Source organism: Sorex araneus, chromosome 3 (genome assembly GCF_027595985.1).
Source record: "Sorex araneus isolate mSorAra2 chromosome 3, mSorAra2.pri, whole genome shotgun sequence".
NCBI lineage: Eukaryota > Metazoa > Chordata > Mammalia > Eulipotyphla > Soricidae > Sorex > Sorex araneus.
Window position 1 is genome coordinate 179,656,287 of NC_073304.1, and position 25,840 is coordinate 179,682,126.

At 53.8% G+C, this 25,840-nt stretch overlaps 1 protein-coding gene across 2 annotated transcripts in view; it reads right to left on the bottom strand.

The window, feature by feature from the left end:
• Positions 1-25,840, bottom strand: part of ARHGAP42 (Rho GTPase activating protein 42) — a 124,106-nt gene that overhangs the window by 15,993 nt on the left and 82,273 nt on the right. Inside the window, exons 5-17 of one of the 2 annotated variants that reach the window (XM_055133547.1) lie at positions 18,354-18,455; positions 18,005-18,115; positions 15,802-15,888; positions 13,658-13,787; positions 13,067-13,167; positions 10,346-10,455; positions 7,598-7,676; positions 6,496-6,535; positions 4,115-4,177; positions 3,478-3,552; positions 2,745-2,829; positions 2,390-2,448; positions 555-660 (exon numbers count right to left, since the gene is read on the bottom strand). In XM_055133547.1, coding sequence (XP_054989522.1) covers positions 555-660; positions 2,390-2,448; positions 2,745-2,829; positions 3,478-3,552; positions 4,115-4,177; positions 6,496-6,535; positions 7,598-7,676; positions 10,346-10,455; positions 13,067-13,167; positions 13,658-13,787; positions 15,802-15,888; positions 18,005-18,115; positions 18,354-18,455 — 1,148 coding nt within the window. Of the gene's footprint in view, positions 1-554; positions 661-2,389; positions 2,449-2,744; positions 2,830-3,477; positions 3,553-4,114; positions 4,178-6,495; positions 6,536-7,597; positions 7,677-10,345; positions 10,456-13,066; positions 13,168-13,657; positions 13,788-15,801; positions 15,907-18,004; positions 18,116-18,353; positions 18,456-25,840 lie in introns of both variants that reach the window. The other variant, XM_055133546.1, reaches the window with a different exon arrangement.

A 25,840-nucleotide genomic window follows, 5' to 3' on the forward strand; every position in this document is an offset into this window, starting at 1 on the left:
TTCCTGGGAGCTCAGGCATCCTGGAGAAGAGGCATCTGGGCTCCCCCTGGGTGCTGGTCGGGGACTGGCCAGTGCACACTGGCTTTCTTCGTTCCTGAACCAGCCCTGCTAATCCAAGTCTTCTCCTCACGGGGCTTTGTGCTCGTAAACAGACACATGGGGCCCTCCCTACTCGGGGACCGACTGCAGAGGCGGGGGCAGACACTGCAGGAACAGTTGGCCTGGTCGAGCCACGTGACCAAAGAGAACAGCAGGAAACTGGGTTTGTGGGCGAGTGGAGCACAGGCCTTGCATGTGAGACGGGTTCTGCCCACCTCCACCCCAGTGCCCAACCCTGCCACTGTGCTTGCTCAACACAGCAAATGCCTGTGTATGTCTTTACTGCCCTGCCACTGGACCACTCGCAAAGGGCTGACTCATGGTAAGCAGACACAGGGGAGCAAACAGCCGTATTTCAGCCTATTCCGCAGCTGTGATTACAATCACCGCACACGGCCCCATCCTGTGCCTTAAATAGACACGAGGAGGTTCAGATAACAAGGGAAGAGAATTACTTGACCAGGTGCTTTATCAGGATGTCCAGCATCTCTCTGTTTTTCTCAGGCAATTTGTGCACCAACGCATGGACAGCCTCCACCCGGTAGTTCTGGTCATCAGATTCTGGAAGAGAAAAACCCACGAATGCGTTCAGTGCTCAACGCATTCGAATGTGCATATGCGAGTTGCTGGTGCAGTGACCTCGGCCGCTGTCATGTACTTTGTGACATGCCACGGAGAGGAAGATGTCAGCTGACAGGGAAGCCACCTCATGACCCCACCAGGCCAAAGGAGGCAGTGAGCCTCCTGTGAGCCACAAACTTGGGTCAACAGAGTTCTTGGCCCAGGGCCCCAGGACTCCTGTGCAGATGGAAGCCATGTGACCACGGTCCAACCTGAAATCACTGAGCCCGGGCCAGTCTGGTCTGCAAAGGCCCAGAGGGTGACACCTCTGCTATAGAAGTGTCAAGCACATGCAGATCAAGTACTGGACATTCTGGGGGAGGCAGCTCACACTGACCAGTCCTTTCCCCGGAAGGGGCCTGACCCCGTAGGAGCACACATCTGGAGCACCACCATCTGCTCACAGCTGTCCAGGTGTGACGGGAGAGTCAAGAGCACAGCTCCACCCGGGACAAGCAGAAGGCATCACCTGGGAGTTGGGACCCGAGTGTCTGCACATACGTCATCGCAGCCAAGGTGAGCACAGGAGAGGAAGCTGGGAGGAGACCCACAGGTAGTGGGGAGGGGCAAGAGCTGCCCCTCGGGCAGGGAGAGAAGCACCACCCAGCCCTGGGGCAGCATCTTCGCAGGGCACCTAGCAAATGGGATGCCTGGACATGTAGACACGGGCTCACAGCTGAGGAGCAAGGTGAGCCCTGTTAGTGGCTTGTGGCTTGAGTTTCATTGATTACAAGCACAGTATTTCTGCTTCTATTTAGGGGGCTGGCACCAGGGATTCAGCATGCAGGGCTTGCGCCCGGCCCCAAGCGTCTCTCTTCCATGACAACCAACGGTCTCTGGGGAGAACTGAGAGTCCACAGGACTGGCTCCAGGGTTCTCGTCCTGCTGTGGATTTACTGCTGGCCTGGGACCAAGTCCAGGCTTTGTCCTCACTGCCCGGTCTGTGAAATGAGCTCAGATTCGGACTGTTGTGACAGTGGGTTTTGAAGAGGGTGTTGCATGAGGAGCTAGGAGAAAGCTAGTCTGTGGGACCATCTGGTCAGTTGGGTCAACTGGACTGAACACCAAGGTCATGCCTTTCCTGGGAGATGTTTTCCTGAGACATCAATGTAAACTTGTGGTGTGTGGTAATAAACCCGAGGTCTTGCTCTTGGATTTTGGAGGGCAACTTCTGGGGTGTCACATCTCTCACCGATCCCCTTTCCCTGGTCCCCGAATCCAGTCTGCTCGCGCCCATGACAGGGTCACTGATCTAAAAGACAGGTACAGGGGTTGCCACTGGCACCTGTGTGTGTCCCTTTATGTGTGTGTATGTGTGTCCCTGTGTGTGTGTGTTACTAAGTGTATGCCCCTGTGTTTGTCCGTGTATCCCTATGTGTCTGTTTATGTGTGTTCCTTTGTGTGTGTATGTATACCTGGGTCCCTGTGTGTGCCCCTGTGTATGTTTGTGCATGTGTCCTTATGTGTCTGTGTATGTGTGTCCCTTTGTGTGTGTGTGTCCCTGTGTCCCTCTGTATGTGTCCCTGTGTGTGTGTCCCTATGTGTGTGCACATATCCACACCCCTCAGCTCCTGACACACCTACAGACAGCACGTGCCCTACATCAGGCCTGCCCCTGCCCCCAGCGGGGCCCTGAGCACAGGTGGCTGGCATGAGCTCTGGCACTTACTGACGGCCATGATGAAGTCCTTGTGTAGCCGGTAGGTCATCAGTGGCTCCGCAAGGCACCTGTGTGGACAGAGCTACAGTCAGGGCCGGTGTGGTGTCTCTGGCAGCCTCAGCCTGCCTCAGGCTGGGCGGCCCCAGAGCCCCCCCAGAGGAACCCAGAGCCTCCCCAGACACCGAGGCCTCAGTAGCACCCTGTCACTGGGAGGGGGTTCCTGACCGTCTGAGGCTCGTGGGGCACCCACAGCCTGGACGCTAGAGACAGGCTAGACATTCAGAGGAGAGCAGACTCCAGGCTGCTGTGGGGACATGAGCCCTACACCCAGCTCTGAGGGAACGAGGGCCAGGCGGCTGCTCACCTGAGGTAGTTCTTCAGGCCACTGGTGATGGTCTTGTTGTCCCACAGGTCGATGTCAATGTCAATGTCGGGAGGAGACTTGGGGGCTGGAAGAGAAGTCAGAGGGTGAAGCTGCGGGCCGGGGATGGAAGGCTCGTCTGTCCCTCAAGCTTGTTGCCTGTTTGCTAGCTATACAGCTTGGGGTTCGTCCATGTGCAGACCCAGCCTGGCAGGCCTCGCAGGGGCCAGAGGGGCAGGCGCTGCCCTTCCCCTCACTGTAGAAATAAGGAGGCAACCCTGAGAGGTGCAGCGAAGGAGCTGGGGTCACACAGTGGTCCAGGGCCTGTCCCAAGTCCAGGCCAGGCAGCACGAAGCCAGTGCCCACAGCCCTGGATGCATCTGCACCTGGCACCTGTCCGTGTGTGTGTGTGTGTGTGTGAGAGAGAGAGAGAGAGAGAGAGAGAGAGAGAGAGACACACACACACACACACACCTACAGACAGCACATGCCCTACATCAGGCCGGACCCTGCCCCCAATGGGGCCCTTGAGCACAGGTGGCTGGAGCGAGTGGATTCAGGCCATGCCCAAGCTCATCCAGGGCCTTCCGAACCGGCTGCCCCTCCGTGGGCAGTGGACTTCAACATGGCACATGTGAATAGGGGCAGCCGGGCCGGGCAGCCTGACACCACCTCCAAACAAGCTTGGGCTCTCGGCAGCAGCGCCGGAACAGAACCGGGCTTGCCCATGACTTACAGAACGTCGTGTTCATGAGCTTCTGCACCTTGGAGTTCACACCGCCGATCCGGTAGAGGCCCAGGATGGTGATGCCTGGCAGGAAGGGAGGACAGGGCTGGGCTGAGGCGCTGGGACAAGCATTTGGCCTGGAGCAGACACAGAGGCTGGTGGGAGGCCCCTGGACTGTCCCCGAGGCACAGATCTGTGTAGAGGGTCCTCAGGGCATGGACGGACGAGCACGATGCTCCAGCCTGGACTCGAGGCCAAGGCCTGACCCACAGGGTGGCGCAGCCCCAGGAATCACATCGCGGAGAAGGGAAGGGACCTGAAAGGGGCGCCAGGCTGTGTCCCAAACCCAATGGGGCTCCTGCTCTCAACAGGTGGAGGGGCCTCAAGGGCACCCAGGGGTGCTGGGAGAGGCCATGACAAGGGGTGGCCGTGACAGGACGAAACCTCCGGGAACAGGGCCAAGGCCCCTGGGAACACACCCAGCGAGGCTGAGAGCCACGGGTGGAGCCAGAATGGAAGAGTTGGCGTGGACACATGGCATTCCTGCACTGGCCGGCTCTGGTGCTCCAGAACGCCCCAGGGTGACAAGGCTCCGTCTCTAGGTTTTCTGGGCAGTTCCCAGGCAGAACTGCATGGCCATGCTCACCTCTCGTCTCCACAGCCTGGATGCATTTCCGCACGAAGTTGAAACCAGCCTCATTGAGGTACACTGTGAAGAACAGGGACAGTTTGTGGGCATCTCTGGGGGTCTGGGCAGTACCAGGACTGCACCCTGCAGCTCAGGAGTCACGAGGAACCGACGACCACATCTGGGGTCCCTGCAAGCCAGGACCTGAAACCAACCCCTGAGCTTCCCCTCCAGCCTCGCCTCTGCTCTGCCCTCCTCTGCCCTCACCTTCCTTCCTTCCTTCCTTCCTTCCTTCCTTCCTTCCTTCCTTCCTTCCTTCCTTCCTTCCTTCCTTCCTTCCTTCCTTCCTTCCTTCCTTCCTTCCTTCCTTCCTTCCTTCCTTCCTTCCTTCCTTCCTTCCTTCCTTCCTTCCTTCCTTCCTTCCTTCCTTCCTTCCTTCCTTCCTTCCTTTTTTCCCTCTCCCTCTCACCCTCCTCTCTCTCTCTCCCTCCCTCCCTCCCTCCCTCCCTTTTTTCCTTCTTCTTTCCTCCTCCCTCCCTTTCTTCCTTCTTCTTTCCTCCTCCCTTTCTCTTCTTCCTTCCCCCTTTCCTTCTGTTTTGGGCACCCACACCCGGCCATGTTCAGGGCTTAGTCTGTCTTGAGGGACCACATGTGACACTGGGGTCCAGCATCCAGGGCAAGTGCCTAACTCTTACTTTCTCCTGTTCTAAGTTTCTTAAGATTTGGGTTGTGAGATAAAATGATATCACTGTTTGAAGAGAGAGCACTTAATTAGAGACTATAAACTAATAACCCAGAGGAAAAGGCCAACATGTTATGGAATCATTATGGACATTTCATCACAAATAGCGAAGAAATGATTATTCTTCCATAGCATTTCCAGGTGACATAGTGCAAGACTAGGAAACAGGAAGATGATGGTAAAGATGGTCCAAACCACTGAACTATAACTGGGGGTGGAGGTGTGGCACATGCCCAGTACCCCTGGCATGGCGGGGTTTAGCCTTATAACAAGGAGGAATTCCAGCTGGTCACCATTTACAGATGGTTGGTGAAATAGCTGTGCGCTCAGCACAGATACAGATACTCTATTACTGCATGTCTGTTGACATGCACATACCATTGAAAACAGGTCTCAAAACCCAATAAAGGAAAGCCGGGAGCTCCCTGGGGGCCAAACAAAATGTAGGGTATTACTAAGCAGCAGAATGGGTGCTACGGGTGTTGCCAAGAAGCAGAGACTGGATGCAGCGGGTATTGCTAAGCAGCAGAGACTGGATGCAGCGGGTGTTGCTAAGTAGCAGAGACTGGATGTGGCGGGTGGGGTGTTGTAAAGCAGCAGACTGGATGCAGTGAGTGTTGTTAAGCAGCAGACTAGATGCAGGGGTGTTGCTAAGCAGCAGTCTGGGTGAAGTGGGTGTTGCTAAGCAGCAGTCTGGGTGAAGTGGGTGTTGCTAAGCAGAAGTCTGGGTGAAGTGGGTGTTGCTAAGCAGAAGTCTGGGTGAAGTGGGTGTTGCTAAGCAGAAGTCTGGGTGAAGTGGGTGTTGCTAAGCGGCAAACTGGATGCACTGGGTGTTGCTAAGCAGCAGAGACTGGATGCAGCGGGTGTTGCGATGCAGAGAATGGATGCAGCGGGTGTTGCTAAGCAGCAGTCTGGGTGAAATGGGTGTTGCCAAGTCCCGCCACAGCAGCAATCTCAGTTGTCACTGTGTAGCAGAGCCCCTGGGTGAGGTGGGCATTGCCCAGCCAGGTCCCAGCAGCTGAGCCTGCCCCAAGGGTCATCCTCAGTGGAGCAAAGATGGGAAGAGCCCCAGCCTCCTCTGAAAAAGGCAGCTGCGTGGGGCCTACGGTGACCGGCCTCTCCGGGGCCAGCACTGGCCAGTCCACAGAAGCCCTGCAGTCAGCTCCTCCCCAGGCTTGTCTCTGGCCTGGAGTGGACAGGGCAGACACCAAGAAGCCTGGAACATGGACACCAGGAGACATGGAGAGGCCTCCATCCAGTCATCCAGAGCTGGGTAAGAACCAGGGTGGTGGGCGTGCCAGGTTCCCTCCCCGCCACACAGGGGAAGTAAGATAAACCCTCTGCCACCATGAAAGCCCAACAGCAACAACAAAAACAACAAAACACTAAGCATCAGCTGCCCCATATCATTAAAGAAGAAAACCAGGCAGGCGTGCAGGGGGAAGCAGTAAAGAAATAAAGAAATAAGTTCTGGTGACCACGAGGCCAATAGCTCATGGCTGGAACTTCCATAAAGTTCTCCGGAAGCTTCCAGTCTGCTGTAGCCTCAGCTCAGTGGCACGTGGCCACGATTCCACACACGAACTTGCCATCACTCAGGGTCTTTTAATACAAAGGATGCTCAGAAAGCTGGAGGGAACGAGGGAAAGGAACTTACTTTCTTCCTTCTTGCTGATTATGGCAGGTAGCGTGTAAATCTGGAAAAGGGAACAGAGGGCAAGAGTTGGTTCCCCAGAGGCCACAGGCAGTGGTCAGGATGTCCAGGAGAGGGGGATGTGGCTACAGCCCCTATGCTCACTGTCCCCCTTGCCCCCCACCTGTACCCAATCCAGTGTTTTCACCCCTGCCCTGAGCAGACTCACTGCCCAGCGGCTCGCCCCGCCCCACCTTCCAGCACACCCTCCGGGGGGTTCCCTGAATCCCAGGAGCCTCTAACCATGGGTGAGCCCCAGTCTCTGGAGGGCCCAGGTGGATTGTGTATCCTCTGTCCCCAACTGTCATTTGTTTTTAAAACAAACTCCAGCAGAACTGCGAGTGACAAATGGAGAGCAGATGGAGCATCCAGAAAGGTCCTCAGCCCTGGCCCAGAAGGCTTCTGCAGAGAGCAGCACTGGGCAGCGTCCATGCCCACCATGCTGTAGCCCCTGCCCGCTCCCCACTCCTCCTAGGACTCGGGGCTCCCGGCGAGCTGAAGGGGTGAAGGGGGTGCTCATGCCCCGCCCTCCTGCTGAGCTACAGCCTGACGCTGTTGAGGGGGTGTCAGGCCAGCAGCGGAGGGTCAGGAGGAAGCTGGGCGACACCAGGGCAGTGGCTCTGTCAGACACGTGTCTCACCCGCAACCCTGAGGAGCCTTCCAGGGATGGGCTGCACCGAGAGTAGGTACTCGGCACGCTCAGGTCTGGAGCCGAGCCGCAGCACAGCAGGGAGGGCACTGGCCTCGCATGCGGCCCACCTGGGTTTGATCCCCTGCACCCCAGATGGTCCCCTGAGCCCACCAGGAGGGATCCCTGAGTGTAGAGCCAGGAACAGGCTCTGAGCACTGCTGGGTGTGCCCTCCCCCTACCCCACACAGATAAAGAAGAAGAAGGAGTCAGATATTTAGGAGTCCCAGAAGCTCCTCCTGAGAGGCTGGGAACAGCACCCATCCCCAGACTCTGGATCCCTGTTTAGCATCTCCAGCCACCACAGGTGGTTCAGTGCCATTCCCAGAGGACCTGCAGCCGTCAGGATGACGCTTACGGGCTGGGCTGCCTCCTTACCGGCTCTTTCCCGTCCATGGCTTCCAGCCAGAGCTTGCGGTTCGCCTCCGAGAAGGCCTGCAGGGTGATGATGCCATGCCTAAGGGACAGGGGACAGATCAGCAGGGCCGGCCATGGGGCAGGGACAGGTCAGCAGGGCGGACCGTGAAGGTCAGTGAGTTTTAAATTCTTCACTAGCAAAGTGACATAAGTGGGGCTGGGGAAGCGGGGAGGGAGCAGCAAAAGGGACAGGAAAGAAAGAATGTAGAAAATGAAAAGAAGATGAAGCACTGTAGGGTCACAGGTGAAATGTTCAACGATTGCAGGCAGTATATTTTTTTCAGTGCTTAGTGTACAGGACTAAGGAGATTGGTTTCACTGTTTCTCTCAATGGGCCCAGAAGGAAGACCCAGCAAAGTTCAACAGCACCCACATTCAGTGCTCCATGGAGTGAGAAGATTCTGACCCTCAAGTGGTCACAGGAATCATAATTATGACCTTGCAGTGTTATGGCTCATTCTTAAGAAAACACTAAAACAAAAGCATTTATTACAATATTCAAGTCAGTACATTTAAAGACAATTCACTCCCAAGCAACCCTTCTGAGTTAGTTTATTAGTTCTTTGAGGAAAAAACAGCAGAGGGAGGGAGGGACCAAGGAGAACAAAGAAAAATGACGAAAGGAGCAACAGTGAAATCTGCTCATGCCGTAGACGATCGGAAAATAATTTGAACAGGAAATCAGAGGGCTTTGTGAAGAAGCATCCCATGAAGGAAATGCCATTTAGATGTCTCATCATGAAAATTGGAATGACTTGAAACAGTGATAAAGGCATAAACATCTCTTTCGTAAACAGGAAAACAGATCACTCAAATGACAAGAAAAGGACCAATGTGTAAAAGATGCAGCAGCTTAATCATGGAGAATCCAAACCAATGGACAGATCAATCATAAAATTACAGACCACGTCCCTGCAGCTGCGTCACTAACACCTTCCACGGTGACTATTTATTTACTCCTTGGACAACCCTGCTGGGTTGGCCCCACTGGCCTTACGTTACAGGGAAGAGCAGAGAAGTTTAGCCACAAGCCCCAAAGCTACAGAAGCAGGCAGCTCTGAAATCAGGAGAAAGCAGACTTGGCTGGCAGATGTCTATGTAGAAAATCAGACAGTCCGACAGCAAATTCTCAGAACCTCCAAGTTACAAGACTGTGACATCTGAGCAACAAATAGAATAAACCTATTGGTTTATTGCCTTTCTGTACAGCAGCCACAACTACTGGGAGTGTAATGCTCTCCAAAGCCTGGATCAAAAGGTGTCCCAGAGCCAATATGAATAAAAAGATGTAAGACATCCTCAAAGACAGGCGAACATTCCAGACATTAATAATGTAAACGTGATTCTAGTGAAAACTCCCAGAGGGCTGGTGGATGGGAGCTCCAGGCAGGCAAGAGTTCAAGGTCATCCCCAGTGCCACACAGCCTGAACACTGAGCTGGGAGGAGCGCTGTGGCCCAAACTCAAACAAAACAAAGTCCCAAGGGGTGTTTCTGCAGGGGAAGGCAACTCTGAGACCTGAAATACTCAAGAACGCAAGGCCAAATAGCCAACTACTGCAAAGAGGAATCACATTTGGGGCTCCTATGTGTCACAGTGATAGAGCAAAGAGTACTTTCACATACCAGAAGTTAGAGTACTCACAAATACCCCTGGAGTACTCTTACGCACTAGAGTATTCTCATACACTGCAATAAATTCACACCCTGCTAAGTACTCACACACTACTAGAGTATTCACAGCCCACTGGAGTACTCATACTACTAGAGTACTGCTAGAATACTCATATACCCCACTAGAGTACTCACACACTGCTAGAGTACTCACACATACCACTGGAATATTCACGCATACTGCTAGAGTACTCAAACCACTAGAACACTCACACACTGCAACCACTAGAGTACTCACACACTGCTATAGTACTTACACACACACACTACTAGAATATTCACACACACCACTAGAGTACTCACAGCGTTAGAGTACTCACACTCCCTGCAAGAATACTCCCACATATAGCTAGAGTACTCACACACACTGCAAAAGTACTCACACCCCACTAAGTACCCACAAACCCTACTAGAGTACACACTGCAAAAGTACTCACAACTCACTAGAGTACTCACACTGCTAGAGTACTGTCACACACTGCTAGAGTATACTGGCACAACCACTAGGGTACTCACACTGCTAGAGTCCCCTAGGAGAGAATCATTCACACCTCTCAAGCCCTCAGACAAGGAGGAGAGGAATGGAGAGAGGAGTGGATGAGAGCAGGACAGAAACCGAAATCAGTCTTGTTCCTGAAATGGCAGACAGAAAGGCACCATCCCTCAGACATGTCCTGATGCTTCTCCCCTCCACATGCTATGCTGTGCTGTGCGCATTGCAGGTCTGCAGCTGTGTCTGGGCTTCAGTGCTCATTTCCAGGCAGGCTGGGAAGGCGCCAGTCATGCACTTCCCTGGCCACAGCCACTTCTACTTCCCCAGGTTTCTGCAGTGAAATCTGGGCTTCTAACAAACACTGTGTCTGCTGTTTCTTCCAAAAGCATCAGGCACTGAGCATTTGTTGAATAATGCTGGGGAGAATGAAGCATGCACCCCAGCTCCAAGGAGGCCGAGAAACACCCACAGGAGCTGCTTTATCTCTGAGAACACACACAACTTATCCAACAAAAAAACTTGGGGGAAAAGGAAAGCTCCGAACCTTTCAACCACTTCAATGTCGAAGCAGAATCGTTTGTCAATCGAATCTGTCTTTCGTCTGATACAAGATTTTAATTTAAACATTTCAGGCGAGCCGGTGACAAGTCCATTCTGAAACAAGAAGGGGACATTAGGACAAGGTGAGCAGAAGCACGTTCAAGGCACAGCTCACAGGAGCAGGCTCCGTCCCTGCTTCCACTCGGGGCCTTTCCGCTCACTGATGTCAACCGCCTGATTAATCACACTATCCCAGCCACTCATCATAATACACACACTGCCCAGGACCGTTCACTGCTAACTGAGCGCCTTCACCCGGACCGTGTAGCCCTTGGCTTTCCTGACGCACAGAAGACTCGGAGCTGCTCTTCCTGGAGCCTCACAGAATGGCCACAAAGACGCGGCACATGCTCGGACCCCAGCAGCCTGTGCCCTGCGAGATGGGTTACGAGTAGGTAGGCTTCCCGGCCCATTGGCTTACATAGCAGCGGGCTCAGAGCTTTGAAATGAGGTAGGCTGGGGGCTTGGCCTGGTTCAGGAGCTCGTGGGCATGGTGCCCGGCCTTGACACAGCCGAGCTGAGCGCTCGTCCCCACAGGCCCTCAGGCCATCCCTCTCATCACCCATGTGCCTGCTACTAGAACTCTCCTCACACAGTCACCTCCCCACGTTAGTCCGGAGCATGCAGCCATCCTCTCTGTTGCTCACTGGAGCCTTACCGTTAGACTCCTGCTTCTGCGAGCAGCTCCCCAACTCTCTCCTAAGCTGATTGGGCAGTGAGTTTACTCACGACGCCCCGAATTCCAGGGACACACCCACTCACGACTCCCTTCCTCTGCCTTGTGCCCCTGGATTTCGAGTCTCTGGGTTTGGATGAGCAGGGTCACCCCGTGGATACACACCTGCATCTTGGCTGACCCATATGAACCAAGGTGGGATCACACCTGACGGCTGCCCCGTGTCAGCCCCCATGCCAGGAGGCAGGCCCCTACCTGCCACCCTCATTTCCCTGCCGGCTGAGCTGGGAGTGTAGGATGACATTGCTGTAAAAACCTAAAGCACGCCGACGGGCGTGTGCACTTGTGGGCTCCCCGGGCGGCTCTGTCTCACTGCCCGAGTTCGGTACCCTGGAACCGCTGTGTGTGGCTGTTGGTCAAGGGAAGGCAACAGAACGAAGAAAGCCAAACTGGTTGCTCGATCAGTTTATTTCATTCTCTCTCTCTCTGCTTGTCTCCCGGTTCTGGATCTCTCTCTGTGGAACTGGCCCCCTCTTACAGCCTAGTTAAATCCCCCCAGCATGAGGGGCTTGGGGCTACACATAGGTATGGTCACAATCAATAGGGGTAAGGTTCCTTTCCCTCAGGGGATGCTTCTCCTAGGACTGATTCTCTTTCAGCAGGAGGATCCACCCAAGGGCGGAGTCCCATGAGTGTGTTTCTCCTCTCCTTATCCAGCAAACATATAAGCATTCATAATATTAATCATTTTGTATGGACACAATAAGAAATGCATTAAAGCTTATAGAATTGCTCTCCTGGGGCCATCTCGATCTCAGACTACAGTGCTCAGGCCAGATTAGTCTTTCCTATCCCTAGCAGGGTCCTAGTCTCATCGTTACTTTTGGATCATGACAGCATTCGTCCATGATCAAGCTCTTAACTTATAGTTAAGAATTAGGCACTTTGGCCAGGCCCATCTCAATGCCAGAGTACCACATAACTCACCGCTTGCCCTGGATCCGTCCCGTCCCTCATCAGGACCCTGTTTTGGGGGTGCTAGGAACTGAGGGCAACTGAGGCTTAAGTGGAGAAAGCAGATGCCTGGGAATGAATAATATTCGAAGCCAATTAAGTCCCAAGCTACAAAAGCATAATATTGTCTTCTTGTGTTTATACAAAAAGGACATTGCTTTAAAGTAAATTATTCAAAAGGCATAAGGAGAGGAGAAAGGCAATATTATAATATTCAATGTCATAATATTCAATATTAACTTATAATATAAAGTTCAGTGTCCTAGGAAGATCTGACCTTACAAATTAACAGAGTCAGATTAGGGGGAAAGCTGATTAACTGTTTTGGGGGAGAGTTCTCTACAGAAGTGGTTACAGCTAAACAAAGGAATGGGAGTGACTCGGGAGCACCTTAATGGGTGTGACGGGGATGAACCTAAGCTCCTTGTGGCAAGGGCGGAAAGGACAACGCAATGTCATCCTACATCGAGGGGACAAGGTGCTGTCCATTCGCAGAGCATGGCCTGAGGCGCCTCGTCCCCAGGGCCAATCTACGACCCATCTATCTTCGGGCAGTGCCAGCCTGCACACAGCCCCGGAAGGTGCCCAGGCTGCACGGCTACCTCAGCGGCCACCGGCCACCCCACCCGGGTGTCATCTGTGCCTGGAGTTAGTGAGCACTGGCGGCTTCTCCTGTGAGAGTTCAGCTGGCCAGCACCTCGCCCAGCAGGACAGAATGGAGGTGCAGGGGCCGGCGGCTCCTGGGACCAGGCGGGGACCCCGAGGGCCTGAATGTGGCCAGGACAGGCACCCAGAGCCACTCAGTGTCCAGTGAAGAAGTGGGGTGACCCCGAAATGGTCTGTCAATGGTCCCCCCGGCCACTCTGACAGTGGAGCTCAGGGCCTGCACCTGGTGGCACTGGGGCTGGACTCGGGGTGTGTGCCCCCACTCAGCACCGCCCTCCGGCTCCGTCTCACGGCCCTGCCCCCACTCACCATCTTCCCGCTGGACTTCACCTCCGAGACGCTCATGGTGAAGGTCTTGCTGCTCTTGTCGTAGGTGCAGTAGTGTTTGATCCACGTGAAGCCCAGCGGCCCTGCGGGACGGGACAGGGGCCGGTCAGAGCACAAATCTAGGCTGGGGACTGTGCTCTGTGCAAAGAGCACCCCGAGGCCTGCACCCCCACAGTGAGCAGCCGGGCTTGGCTGCCGAGTGCTGAGGCCTGGGAACAGAGACGGAGCTGCTCCTCCAAAGGCAGGTCATGGAAACGAGTGGGAGCTGCCAGGCCTCTCCCAACTCCATTGTCCACACACAAACCCACCCAAGGCCCTGCTGAAACGGAGCCACAGCCCTTGCGCAGCCCCTGGACAGCCCCTGCAGACATCTCCCCAGCATCCCCTCCTCTGCTCTCACTGTGGCTACCCCAGACTCTTTGCACATGCCTGATGCCATCCCCACCCTGACACCCCTGCACTCAGCTCCCTTCTCCTTCTCTATGCCTCATACTCAGACACCACAATCCTGCCCCCAACCCAAGGCAGCACCAAGCATCAGCCAGCCCTGGACGGCGCGAACGCGGGACTCACGTTTCTCCTGCACGTACAGGTACCCCTCCATGCTCCACTGACCCGGGGCGCGGTAGTCCTGGTTGGCCGACTTCATCCTCTGCATCAGCCGTTCCACCTCCTGGCGTGTGCTCTCGAAGTTATTCCGTGTCTTAAGGACAGAGAAGCGACAGTCTCACCCACTGCGGCCACCAGGGTCCCCAGGAAAACGCTCCCTCAGCAGGCGGTGGAGGAAGCCCCGGGGTCTACAAATTATGATACATTTTTATTGAAGATGGAAATAAATCATAAAGGCATTTTGCCTTTTATAATATTTCTATTCAGTATCTACTGAAAAGGCCCAAATGTGTTTCTTATTGAAAAACAATGGGATGAACTGCATGTGAAATCAATTCCACTCAAAACAAACCAGGGGCTGGAGCGGTAGCACAGTGGGTACAGCGTTTGCCTTTCACACAGCTGACCTGGGTTCAATTCCCATCATCCCATACGGTCCCCTGAGCACCGCCAGGAGTAATTCCTGAGTGCAGAGCCAGGAGTAACCCCTGTGCATCGCTGGGTGTGACTCAAAAAGCAAAAAAACAAAAACAAAAACAAAACACACCCCTCGATTAAATTTTAAAAAGCTGCAACTCAAACACACAGGAAATAAATCCAGTTACCCACATTTCAAGGGACATTTCCATGCCAGAGTTTTATTTACCAAACAGCTCGGCAATCGCAAAACCTAGAGAACCACTAGGCACAAGCTTTCCTCGGAGACTAGGTTAGGTCTCTCCTCGGCATTTAGGCCACAGGATCAGACAGAACTCTCATCTCAGGCAAACCCCCAACAACAGGATGCACCACTTGTTGGACAGTGATGGGGTGAGATGTGTTGGGTTCCCAAGTGTGCGAAGAGCATGGCCACTGGTGACGGGATCCGTGTGGCCGGTGCTGAGATCAGAAGGCTCCATTGGTCAGCTTCACCCACAAAGTCAAACAGAAACAGAAGGGATGCCGAGAGCAGTTCTAGGGAAGCCTGAAGAGCTATTTTAAAGCTTCACAAGAATGTGCAGTTTTAGACTGGGGTGTGTGTGTGTGTGTGTGTGTGTGTGTGTGAATATATGTGTGTATGTGTGTATATGTGTGTGGGGGGTATGTTTGGGGTATGTTTGTGGGTGTCAGTGTGTATGTGGGGGGGTGGAGCAGTATGGGCGTGTGAGTGTGGATGTGGGTGTAAATGTGTGTGGACATGTGTATGGATATGGATGTGTGTGCATGGATGTGTGGATGTGTGGGGGGGTGTTTATGTGTATATGTATGTGAATATATGTGTGAGTGTATGTGTGTCTGAGTGTGTGTGAATGTGTAGGATGTGTGAGTGTGTGTATGTGTGTGTGTGAGGGTGCGTGAGTGTGTGTGAGGGTATGTGTGTGTGAGTGTGAATGTGTGTGAGTGTATGTGTTTGAGTGTGTGAGTGGTGTGTGAGGTGTTTGTGTGGCTGTGTATGTGTGTATGTGTTTATGTGCATCTGTGTGAGGGTGTGTGTGAGCGTGTGTGCACGTGACTGTGTGTGAGGGTGTGTGTGTGTGTGCGAGTGTATGTGTGTATGAGTGTATGTGTTTGAGTGTGTGAGTGTGAATGTGTGTGAGGTATTTGCATGGCTATGTATGTGAGTGTGTATGCGCGTGTGAGTGTGTATGCATGTGAGTGTGTAATATATGTGTGAGAATGCATGTGAGTGTATATGTGTGAGTGTTTATATGTGTGTGAGCGTGTGTGTTCACGTGTTTGTGTGAGTGTGAATGTGAGTGTGTGAGGCTGTGTATGTGTATGTACATGTGAGCTTGTGTATGTGTGTGTGAGTGTGTATGTGTTTATGTGTGTGAGTTTGAGTATGTGTGTATTGAGAAGCTCCTTCACTGCACACAGCTGCTGCCCCTCCATGGCCAGAAGGGCTGTGTCTGCACAATCTCAGAACTCAGCCACTCCTGTACGGGGCCCAGTGGGCAACTCTTTTGATGTGGAATCGATCCTTCCCGGGCACTCCCCGATCGGCAGTGAGGGAAAAGGAAGAAACTCTCCCCGCGTCCCCAAGCGCCTTCACCCCTGTGCCTGAGACCGCATAGTTCGTGTGGCCCCAGGTGGTTCCTGGTGGCCAGGCTGAGGCGTGGGAGACTCACGTTCTGGAGGTTGAACTGCAGCTGTTGCTTGTAGGGCGCGAATTCCTGGGCGAGCTCGTAGCCTTCATGGTAGAACGTGAATAAGCCCTGGAGGAAGGACAAGAGCTGGAAAAATAAAAGCCCGTGAAGGCGTGTTCTTCAGGGGAACAGCGGCCAACTAGAGCAAACAGGGGACCCGTTACGCCCTCCTCCCGCTGGCGATGCGCCTCCAGCCTCCGGGCTGGCCCTAGAGTCAGGGGCGTGAAGGCAAACACAGAGGGTAACTCTGGGTCCAGTGTGGGTGACAGAGACTGGATGCGGGCGTCTGGCCGTCCAGGCGTGTGCTAAGAACCCTGATACTCTAACACAAGGAAGGAAGCCCCCAGATGGGAGCATGGGGGGCGGGAGGTAGAGAGCAACACTTGTCCTGCCCTTGCAGAGTCCCTAATGCGGCTGGGGCAGATGTGGGGAGAAGGAACAGGCTGGGATACTCGGGGAGCAAGGAGGTGGGTGAGGGCACAGGCCACCACTGGGCGGCAGCAGAGCCCAGGCACGGACTCAAAACTACAGATCCCAGCCAGAACCGGAAGCCAGAAGTTGGGGGAAATCTTTGGGAAACCACCGTTTATTTGCTCCAAGCCTTCCAACCCCAATCCCCGTGACTTCCTTACCGCTCTCCCGAGTCCCCAGGTCAGCTGCCTATGGCAAGGAAGTCACGAGCAAAAGATGATAAGGCATTTAAAGCTCTATTCCCCAGGTCATATTCCAGACTTGACCACCCACGCCATCCCCCCCCCAACCACCTCCTACAACAGAGAACCCCAACCCCGGAGAGGTGCGATGGACTTTTCCCCATTCAGACAGAGCAGGTCCGAAGCTGCTCCTCCAGGCCAAGGAAGGCAGGATCTGAAAGCACCACCCTCTGTGAGTGACATCCTGTCACTTCCTGCCGGCGGCAGGGGCCGGGACCAGGAGACCAGATGTGTTTGGGTTCCCACAGGGAAACGCTGGTTCTCCCTGATACCGGTATCCTGCTTCCGAAGTTACGCTCATTTCAGAAAGCACACGCTTTTATGTTGGAGTTGACGCATTTTAAATATTTCTCTTCTTTGGCAGCTTTCGACAATGTGTCAAGATACATTGTCTGCCAACTGTAGAATGATTCTGCACTGCCAGTTTTGCATTAACTGGTAATGGTTATCAAAGCGGTGTTCAGTACATTGGTCTCTACTAAAACGATGCTAAAACTGGCCAAATTTGACATATTTGCCAAATTATTCACTCATTTAAAGTATAGAATATGCACACGCTGTAGCTTAATTTTAAAAAATAAAAACCAAAAACCAGCTCGCAATCAAATGTTTCCTTAATTGGGACTTGACTATGTAGATGCAGAGGTTTTCAGAGGCAAGTAGGAAAATGCCTTAAAAGATGTGGACTACACTTGTCTTCTTAATACTTATAACCACGCAGTTGTTCAGAGGATGGCTACATGTGCCTGTAACTGCATCAATCTGTAAGAAGTGGTCCTGACCCAATGCCAGACACAGGAGGGGCCCTTCCAATAATCCCCAGGCACCAGGAACTTAATGAACAACCCCCCCCCCCAGGAGGGACTAGAGAGCATCTGTGAGGAATCTCTCTGTGGATGCCTGGGTAGACCTCTCAGCTGGAAGCTGGTAGGGTGGGCTGCAACCAGGCCCCTTCCCGATGCCTCGGCTTACACCTGGCACTGCATGATGGACTTGATTCGTGGCTCTTTGAGAGCTGTTTGCCAGAGAGCAGAGAAAATGTTCCTGTATCCTGTCTTCACTCCCACCCAGTTCCCCTATCATCCGCACCTGGTACCAACAAGGGGCATTTGTCACAAATGATAATCCAGCTCTGAGATGTCATAGTGAAGCCCCCTGGCTACCCAGAGCCCCCCTCTGTGCTGCGTATCCCGTGGGCTCTGAAAAACACACAGTGGCCCCAATTCACCACCCGTGATAGAGAATATTCCACTGCCCTCAGTCAGCTCACCCCATGCCTCCTTAATTCTCAGAAACCTTGAGAAAGACACCAGGGAGGGGCTCCAAGGCCGGAGCACCTCACGGCCCCCCAAGCCCAGCTGCATATGGCCCCCAAATGGGAAACAGCAGCAACAACCCTTAATGGGAAAACAATCCAAGTTTTATCGCTGAGTGCTCTGGATGGACCCTTTTGTAGGGAAACACAAACTCACCGGTTCAACGAATTCAAACTTCTTTTTCTCCTGAACCTCCTGAATCTTAAAGACATACTCCAGTGATGCTTCATAGAAGTTCTGGTGCTCCCGGTCGAGCTGCGTGTCTGCCTGAGGAAGAGAAGAGACCCCCGTGAGGGCTGCAAGGTGTAGGGACCCTGGAACCCTTGAAGGTCAGCGGCTGCTAAGCCCGGGGCCAAGTGAGCATGGCAACAGTTAGATGTTGGGAAGACAAAGACATCGGTAAGAGTCCCCGGGAGACCCCATTGGGAAAGGAAGGAGAGAAAAGGGGGATCAAGTTAGGATACCCACCCTGCCCCTTGCTCCCACATGCAGGGGGGAAAGTTACCTCTTGCAAGTGAGATTCCTTCTTCTTGGCAGACAAATTCAGGTGCTTGTCAAGAATCGAATAGTACTTTTCACTCTCCTTGTCGAATTTCTTCTTTCCATCCTAGAAGAAGAATCAACAACAAAACCCCAGAGTCAAACACCAGCATGGAGAGAACCCAGAGTTTCACCCAGACTGACGGGTGAGCCAGGAGGGGAGGGACTTGGCTGCCCACTGAGAAGCTTCTGGAGCCACAGCCTGCAGGGGGCGGCCTGTGAGCAAGCCCTGCGAGCACTGTGCAGAGGATTCTCAGGGTGAGCTCATCAGCCGTGTGCAGTGTGCAACAGCCTTGGCCTTGGAGAAACCGGGACTTTGTGTGTTGACTTGTAGGAGTGGGGACGGGGATGGCACAGGTGCTCAGGACACAGGTGCTCAGGACACAGGTGCTCAGGACACCTGGGCCAGGGGTGCAGGTGCGGGTCCGAGGGTGTGGCGCTGCCCGGGGAACAGGGGTTGGACATACGCCCATCACTGCTCTCCCCCTCTCCGCCCCCCCCCCCCCCCGCCATCTGGGCTTTCTGGGAAGGGAGGCGCTCAGGGCCACCAACGGGAATCACAAGACAGCAGAATCCAGAGACCCGGTGGCACCTGGCTCACCCCCATTCCCTCCAACATGCTCACACACACACACACACACACACACACTCACATACACACAATACACAAACATACACATACACACAATACACAGACACACATATACACAAAATATACACATACATACGCACACATAAACACACTCCTATTCACAATACACACATACATACACATACACACATACATGCACATACACACAGATACAACACACATACACATATACACATACATATACACACATACACATATATACACATACATATATACACATATATACATATACACACATATACACACATACATACACATACACGTAGGCATATACACACATACGCACACACACCCTGGAAGGACTCCCCCTCCCCCTTCACCCTCCAAGCCCCCTGAGACAGGCCCAGGGGAGGGGCCTCTGCTCTGCACAGGCCTCCAAGGTCTTTTCCTTCCTCCATTAGAGTTCCAGGATGAGGGCCAGTCTTGGCAGTGACCGACTTTGGAGGACCATTACTCTATTTCAGACACCTGGCCCATGGCATTGCTTCACGCGTGGCCAACACAGCCCCCACCGTTCACCTGCCCACTAGAGTGGCCGCTCCATCCATCACTGCCCCAGGTCCTCCTGCAGACCCCCCACCCCCGGGCTTTCACCTTAAAGCCTGCATTAGCACCTGGACTCTCCTCAGGGAGCACTGTGCCCCTGAACTGTCGCCTCTGTCCAGGCTCCTCTTTGCTTGCTAAGAACCTGGGGTGGGAGGGGGGGTGAGAGTGAGACGGGGGGAAGAGTGCTTAAGCACCATGAGGGAAAGAGGGGCAGGGGAAGAAGAAGGGGGCACAAGCGGCAGCCTCCATGGGGGGCTATGCAGGCCCCCAGTGCAATGCAGCTCCATGGACAGAAACTCAGAAGCAGTGAGACCAGAGTCGGGGGTCCACCCAGCTTTCAGATTCCGGCACTGCGGAGGGGGGGGGCACAGGTTCCAGCGGGGAGGCCCAGGGCCAATCCCCAAGCCCTAGCACCTCCTGCATGGCCACAAACAACCCTGAAAGCAAAAAAGAATTTGAGGCACCTTGAGACATTTAACAAAACCCGGACAAGCCGTCACTAAAGCAGGCTGCTTGCAAGTGGGGAAACACTCCTGTTATAGAAGGGGGAAAAGAAGCCCTGGGAGATAAGCACTGCTGGAAAGCGGGGGCACAGAGGCCACCGTTTACAAACGGGCAAGTCCAATTCCACTCCGAAAAAGTTCAGAAGTGGGCTGGCCGCAGAGCCACCAACTTCCAATGGCTACCAACAGAGGGCGCCAGAGATGAGGCCCAAGAGAAAAATTTCCCAATGTATTAGATCCTGTTTTTTCTATAAAGGACTCAAATTAAACTTTCATTAAACAATTGCCTGAGCAACTGTTAATGCTACCGGGCCATACATTTTAAAAATAAGTAAGATTCAAAAATATTCTCTCTCTCTCTCTCTCTCTCTCTCTCTCTCTCTCTCTCTCTCTCTCTCTCTCTCTCTCTCTCTCTCTCTCTCTCTCTCTGTGTCATGGCTAGATTTCCCATGCAGCAGCTATGTCACGTGTTGTTGTTACAAATGTTTGCTACAGAAATACTACACGTAACTCTTGAAAAATCTTTCTTCCCGCCAATGCATAATTCACAGGAAGGAGAGAATGAAGAGCAGCGGTGAAGGGTAATCGCCAAACGTTTCAGAAATGCTCAGAAACCTAGAACCCAGTGTGTGGGGGGCAGGAGGGGCGGGGGGGGCTTCAAGGGTCAGGCCAGGCTCCATCCCCCTGTGGGTGGGTCTCTGCACTGCTCAGTGCGGCTTCCCACCTCCAGACTCTCGACTCGGGGGCGGGAACTCAACAGCACGAGGTAGCACGCTCATTCTTCAAAGCCTACTCAGTGGTAGTGGTGGCAGGTATTTCACAGCCGCTTATCAACACAGCCAGTGCCCTCCTTCCTCCACATATCAACACGCCAAACAGATACATCTGCAGTGCAGGGAATTCCATAGACTTAAATACATCTCCCACGACACAGCTTCTCACATTAACTTTTTCTATTTTTTCCTTTTTTATTTTTTAAGGGGTCACAACAGTACTCAGGGTTTATTCCTAGCTCTGCACACAGGAATAACTCCCGGCAGGGTTCAGGGAACTATATGGGGTCCCGGGGATCGAACCTAGGTCAGCCACGTGCAGGGCAAACACCCTATGTGCTGCACTACTGCCGCAGCCCTCTGAACCTCCCCTTTACATTGCAAGACAGGTGCAATGGAGGCCTTGGAGATCAGGAATCCAATAGAGTAAACACAGTTTTCCAACTATTTGCACTTAGAAGTTTCCTTGCCACCTCCTTACAGTTCATGGATTTTGGGGTCATTTATTGTGGTTAAAGACATTAAAAGGAAAGCATTATCCTATTTCGTACACTGACAACACTTTAAAGTCCAGCAATCGTGTTGTGCAAAGGCTATGACTGGTGTAACTTCTCTCCCCGACAGGTGGAGCACACGCAGAGGGGCGGGGAGCAGCAGTGCTGAGCCAGTTCATGGCCTGACCATGTGGTTGTTAGGGCTGTGCTGGAGGTGCCTGGTGGACATCGGGCAGCATCTTCTGGGTCTCAGGTGTCTGCTCTCTGCCAGCTCACAAACACTCTTGTCACCGTCGTTGAGTCTTTCATGAGCTCAGACTAGGCCCGTGCACAGAATTCATGCCGAGAACAGACGGGGTCAGTCTCCCGCAACCTCACTGGGTCTCGCCCGTCCCATAAAGAATGGCAAATTGGCCCCTACTCTCTGCACCCAGGGGCAGAGTGGATGACCCTCGTTTCTCAGGAATGACCTCTGCCCTGCCGGAATCCACTCCCCACGCAGACAGCTCCCCGTGGTTCAGCTCTGCCCAGGAGGGGTCCCCAGCACCACTGCACGCAGCTCAACAAGCAAAGTTCCTTGAAAGTGGGCAGCTGCAGGTTCCAGAGAGCCTGGCCAGCACGACAAGGGCCTAGGGCTGTCAAGAACATGAAGTTGAGGAAGCGTTCAGATAGATGGCTCGCTTTGGAAACCCCTTTACCAAACTGGACTTTGGGACCTTACGGAGTTAATATGAGGTTTCTTCTTGTTTCCGGAGGAGGACAGAACCTCCGTCACCGTAGTGAGGCACCAGCCTGATGTGGTCAATGAAATGCCCAGTACGTGGGCAGCAGCTGGAGCCCAGCCAGGCTCAGGGTCAGGCTCCGTGATGGGAGACCTGCTCCCTCCGCTCCTGTCGAGGGACACAGAAGCCACGGGTCCAGTGGGAGGATACCGTGGAACTGGGCAGTGGCCGGGCCGCACCACAGAAAGGATAATCCTCTGCTTGAGTGGGCCATGGGGTGGTCAGCATCCACCCAGCTCCGCTTCCAGCCAGGTTGTGTCCAGTAGCCAGAGCCCACTCCACAGTTGAGGGTGCATCGGGTAGTAGTGGCTGTTGGCGCCCGACACTGCCCACTTCTCACGGGCATGGGGAGGATGGGCGCTTCCTTGGGGGTCGCAGCTTTCACCTTCCTTCTGGGTGGCACCACAGAGTGCTGAACCCCCCTTGTATCCATGTCCCAGCCTGCGGAGTCCAGGGAGGAGGATGGGAAGCAGAGTTTTGGGGCACAGGAGAGCGGGGCAGGGCTGCGGGACTTGCCAGCCAAGTGCTCTCCATGTCCACCCTCTCAGCGAGTCTGGTCCTCACTGTGGAGAATCCCTGCAGCCATGAGCCGCCTCCCCACATGAGCTGGGCTCCATCCCTGGCACCCCTGAGGGCTCCCCAAGTCCTGCCAGGAGTCAGCCCTGTGCACCGCCGAGGTGTGACCCCCAAATAAATTATAAATTATAAATCCAAGGAATAAAGAGCCAGGTTCCGGGCGCTGCCTCCGAGAAGCCCCGGAGATGCAGCCTTTCTCTTCTGCCCAAGGAGAGCTACGGGATACTGGCCCAGGTTGGGCAAACGTGGAGGCCAGCAGAGAGACAGAGCCCAGCCCCAGCGCACAGCTGACCTGCTCCTGAGGGGAGTGACCACTCGCCCCAGACCAAACCCCAAGGAAGTCAGCGACGCGCTAGGCCAGAAAACGCTCCACGGCCAAATGCTGAATGTCCGAGACTCTGCTGGCACTTGCAAACGCAGCTCTGCGCACTGAACTTGATTTAGTCTAGGGTGAATCAAGGAAAGTAACATTTCCCTGAGCACTCCAGCTCGAATTAACATATGTGTGTGTGTGTGTGTGTATACATACACATTTACATAAGAAGCTGGCCTAAGGAGACAATCCCTCTCACCATGAGCTCACCAGCGTGACCAGCTGTGACCAGTTAACTCCTTTTACCAAATAAGGCGAGTTTTTTTCCCGGGCTTGAAATCCTTGTGCAGTGAGCTCATGCTCGCGGCTTCTCCAGGAACTGCGGAGGTCATCTCCCCGGCACGGAGCCAGGAAATCAGCAGGCCCTCGCTGCAGCGTGAGCTGCCCGGGCCCCGGAGAGCATTCGAGTTTGTCTGCACAGCAATGCCCACTGGAGGCAGAGGAGAAAAGACAGGAACGACGCTGAGGATGTTGAGTGGTGAGGAGGGCCTGAGACAAGCTGCCTGCCCAGTCAGAGCCCGACTCTGCCGTGGGTGAAAGCTACGGCCTGGGGGTCTGCTTCAGGCCAAGTCCCCATAGCCTGGGCACAAATTTTGTCTTGGGCCAACCCATGAGCCTTCTTAACTGCACGAACCCCTAAAAGTCAAGTGTTTCTTCATTCTGGTCAATGAGTCTGACTGACCCGGGTTGATTCCCAGCATCCCAAATGGTCCCCTAAGCTCTGTTCCTAAGTGCAGAACCAGGAGTAACCCCTGTGCATCGCTGGGTGACTCAAAAAGCAAAAAAAAAAAAAAAAAAGTGTAGGAAAAGCAAAATGTGGATGAAAGAAAAATTAAATCTAACATTGAGATTTACCCCATTCTTAAAATAGTACTGCAGGGAGGGTGTGTTTGCCTTGCATTTGGCCAACTGGGTTCCATCCCTAGCATCCCATAGGGTCCCCCAAGCACCGCCAGGAATGATTCCTGAATGCAGAGCCAGAAGTGAGCTCTGAGCATCACCAGGTGTGACCCCAAAAGCAAAAACAAAACAACAACAAAAAGCCCTGTGTGGAAATTTGCAGAGTAGGGACAGCAGGAACTGCGGACTGCACAGGGCGTTAGCTGCTTTGTTCTCTCTTCCGTACTTCACCAAGCTCTGCTCCGGGGCCAAGAAGAGTCTCCGAGGTCTTGGGGGCCTGGGCTTCAGGCCGGAGCCCCTCAGCCAACTTCAGAGGCTAAAGGTCATCATCAAGATAGAGAGCCTTGACAGAGTGATTTCTGGTGCTTGTGTTACCAAAATGACCCTTTTAGCTTGGTCTCTGCAAGGTCACGCCCAAGTTTATCCCCCCGTAAACACTGTAGGAAGCCAATGAACTGCCGGGAGGTGGCTGTGGCAACAGAGGGTCCCCAGCTGTGCGCTGGCCTCATGGAGGGTCAGGGTAAGGAGGGAGGTGGGCTCCAGACCACCTGGGCCGGAGGCTGCATCATGAACTTGACAAGGGGCCCGAGTGAATATTCCATGTTTTCTCCTTCTTTCCTAGGATCACCCTAATAATAACTAGTATGTTTTTGGCATGTTTTCTCAAAACCAAGCAGCCGTTAGGGTGTAACCTCCAGCAGAGTGCCGTGACCTGGGGCGGGCTCTTCTTCATCAGCGTTCTGAGGCTCCCCACTCCACTCAGCCTCACGTCCACCTGGCCACTGGCACACCACATGCACATGTGGCCGGAACTTGTTCTGAATTATGAAATGTCAAGTTCTAGAGGGTTTCCTACAGGGGGAAAGGATTTGGGCCACACCCAGGGAAGTCAGGGACTACTCCTGGTGCTGTGCTCACGGGTGACCCCTGGCGGTGCTCAAGGGGGCCATGTGCCAATAGCGGGAGTCTGGAGCAGAGAAGACTGTGTGCAAGGCAATGAATGCGCCTCCTCCTGCACTATTACCTCTCCACCCGCCGCCCCCCCCCCCCGGGCGCCCCGCAGCACGCCCTAGTCAGTGTTCTTTGGATTTCTACAGGAGTCAACAGGATGTCTCTGATAATTCCAGACAGTACAGTGGGTAGGCCGGGTGGCCAATGGCAGTTTGATCCCCAGCACCACCAGCAGCGACCCTGAGCACTGCTGAGTGGTCCCAACAGGCAACCTCGGCCTGCCCCGGCCCCAATGAGTCCATAAGTGGGTCAGAGAGAGAGCGCGGGGTTAAGGAGTCTGCCCCTGGAGGGAGCCCTACTCCACATGGTTCCCCTGAGCACCATTAGGGGAGGAAAGGATTGGAGAATATTCGTGACCATTTATCTTTGAATAGGAGAGGCCCCCAGAGCGTCCCACCACTCTGAGGACCACTGGAAAGGCTGGGATTGGCTCTCTCCTGCAGCCAACGGACAGACAGACATACTGACAGACAGTGTCAGGAAAACTGTCTCTGCATCATGGTCCAACAGGGCAAGGGGGGTGGAGAAGGGCCCTTTGTGCGGTTGCTCATGTCCCCTGCCTGCAGCCCCTGGATGGAAGCATCTTGGGGGCATCTTCATGGAGCCTAAGGCCGAGTTGGGAACCTGCCAGGACAGTCCCCTCTACCTTCTATCATTGTCGGTGCTTGGGAAACTATACCATGAAACATCACCATGCAGCCCTTTTTAACGAAACAGCAAGAACACAGGCCCAAACTCTGCTACACAGAGCAGAGAAAGTGTTCTGGGTCCTGTACAATCTTCAACACCGTGAAACCAATGCAAAGAGACCCAGTCTTACTCTGGAATGACTTCCCTGTACT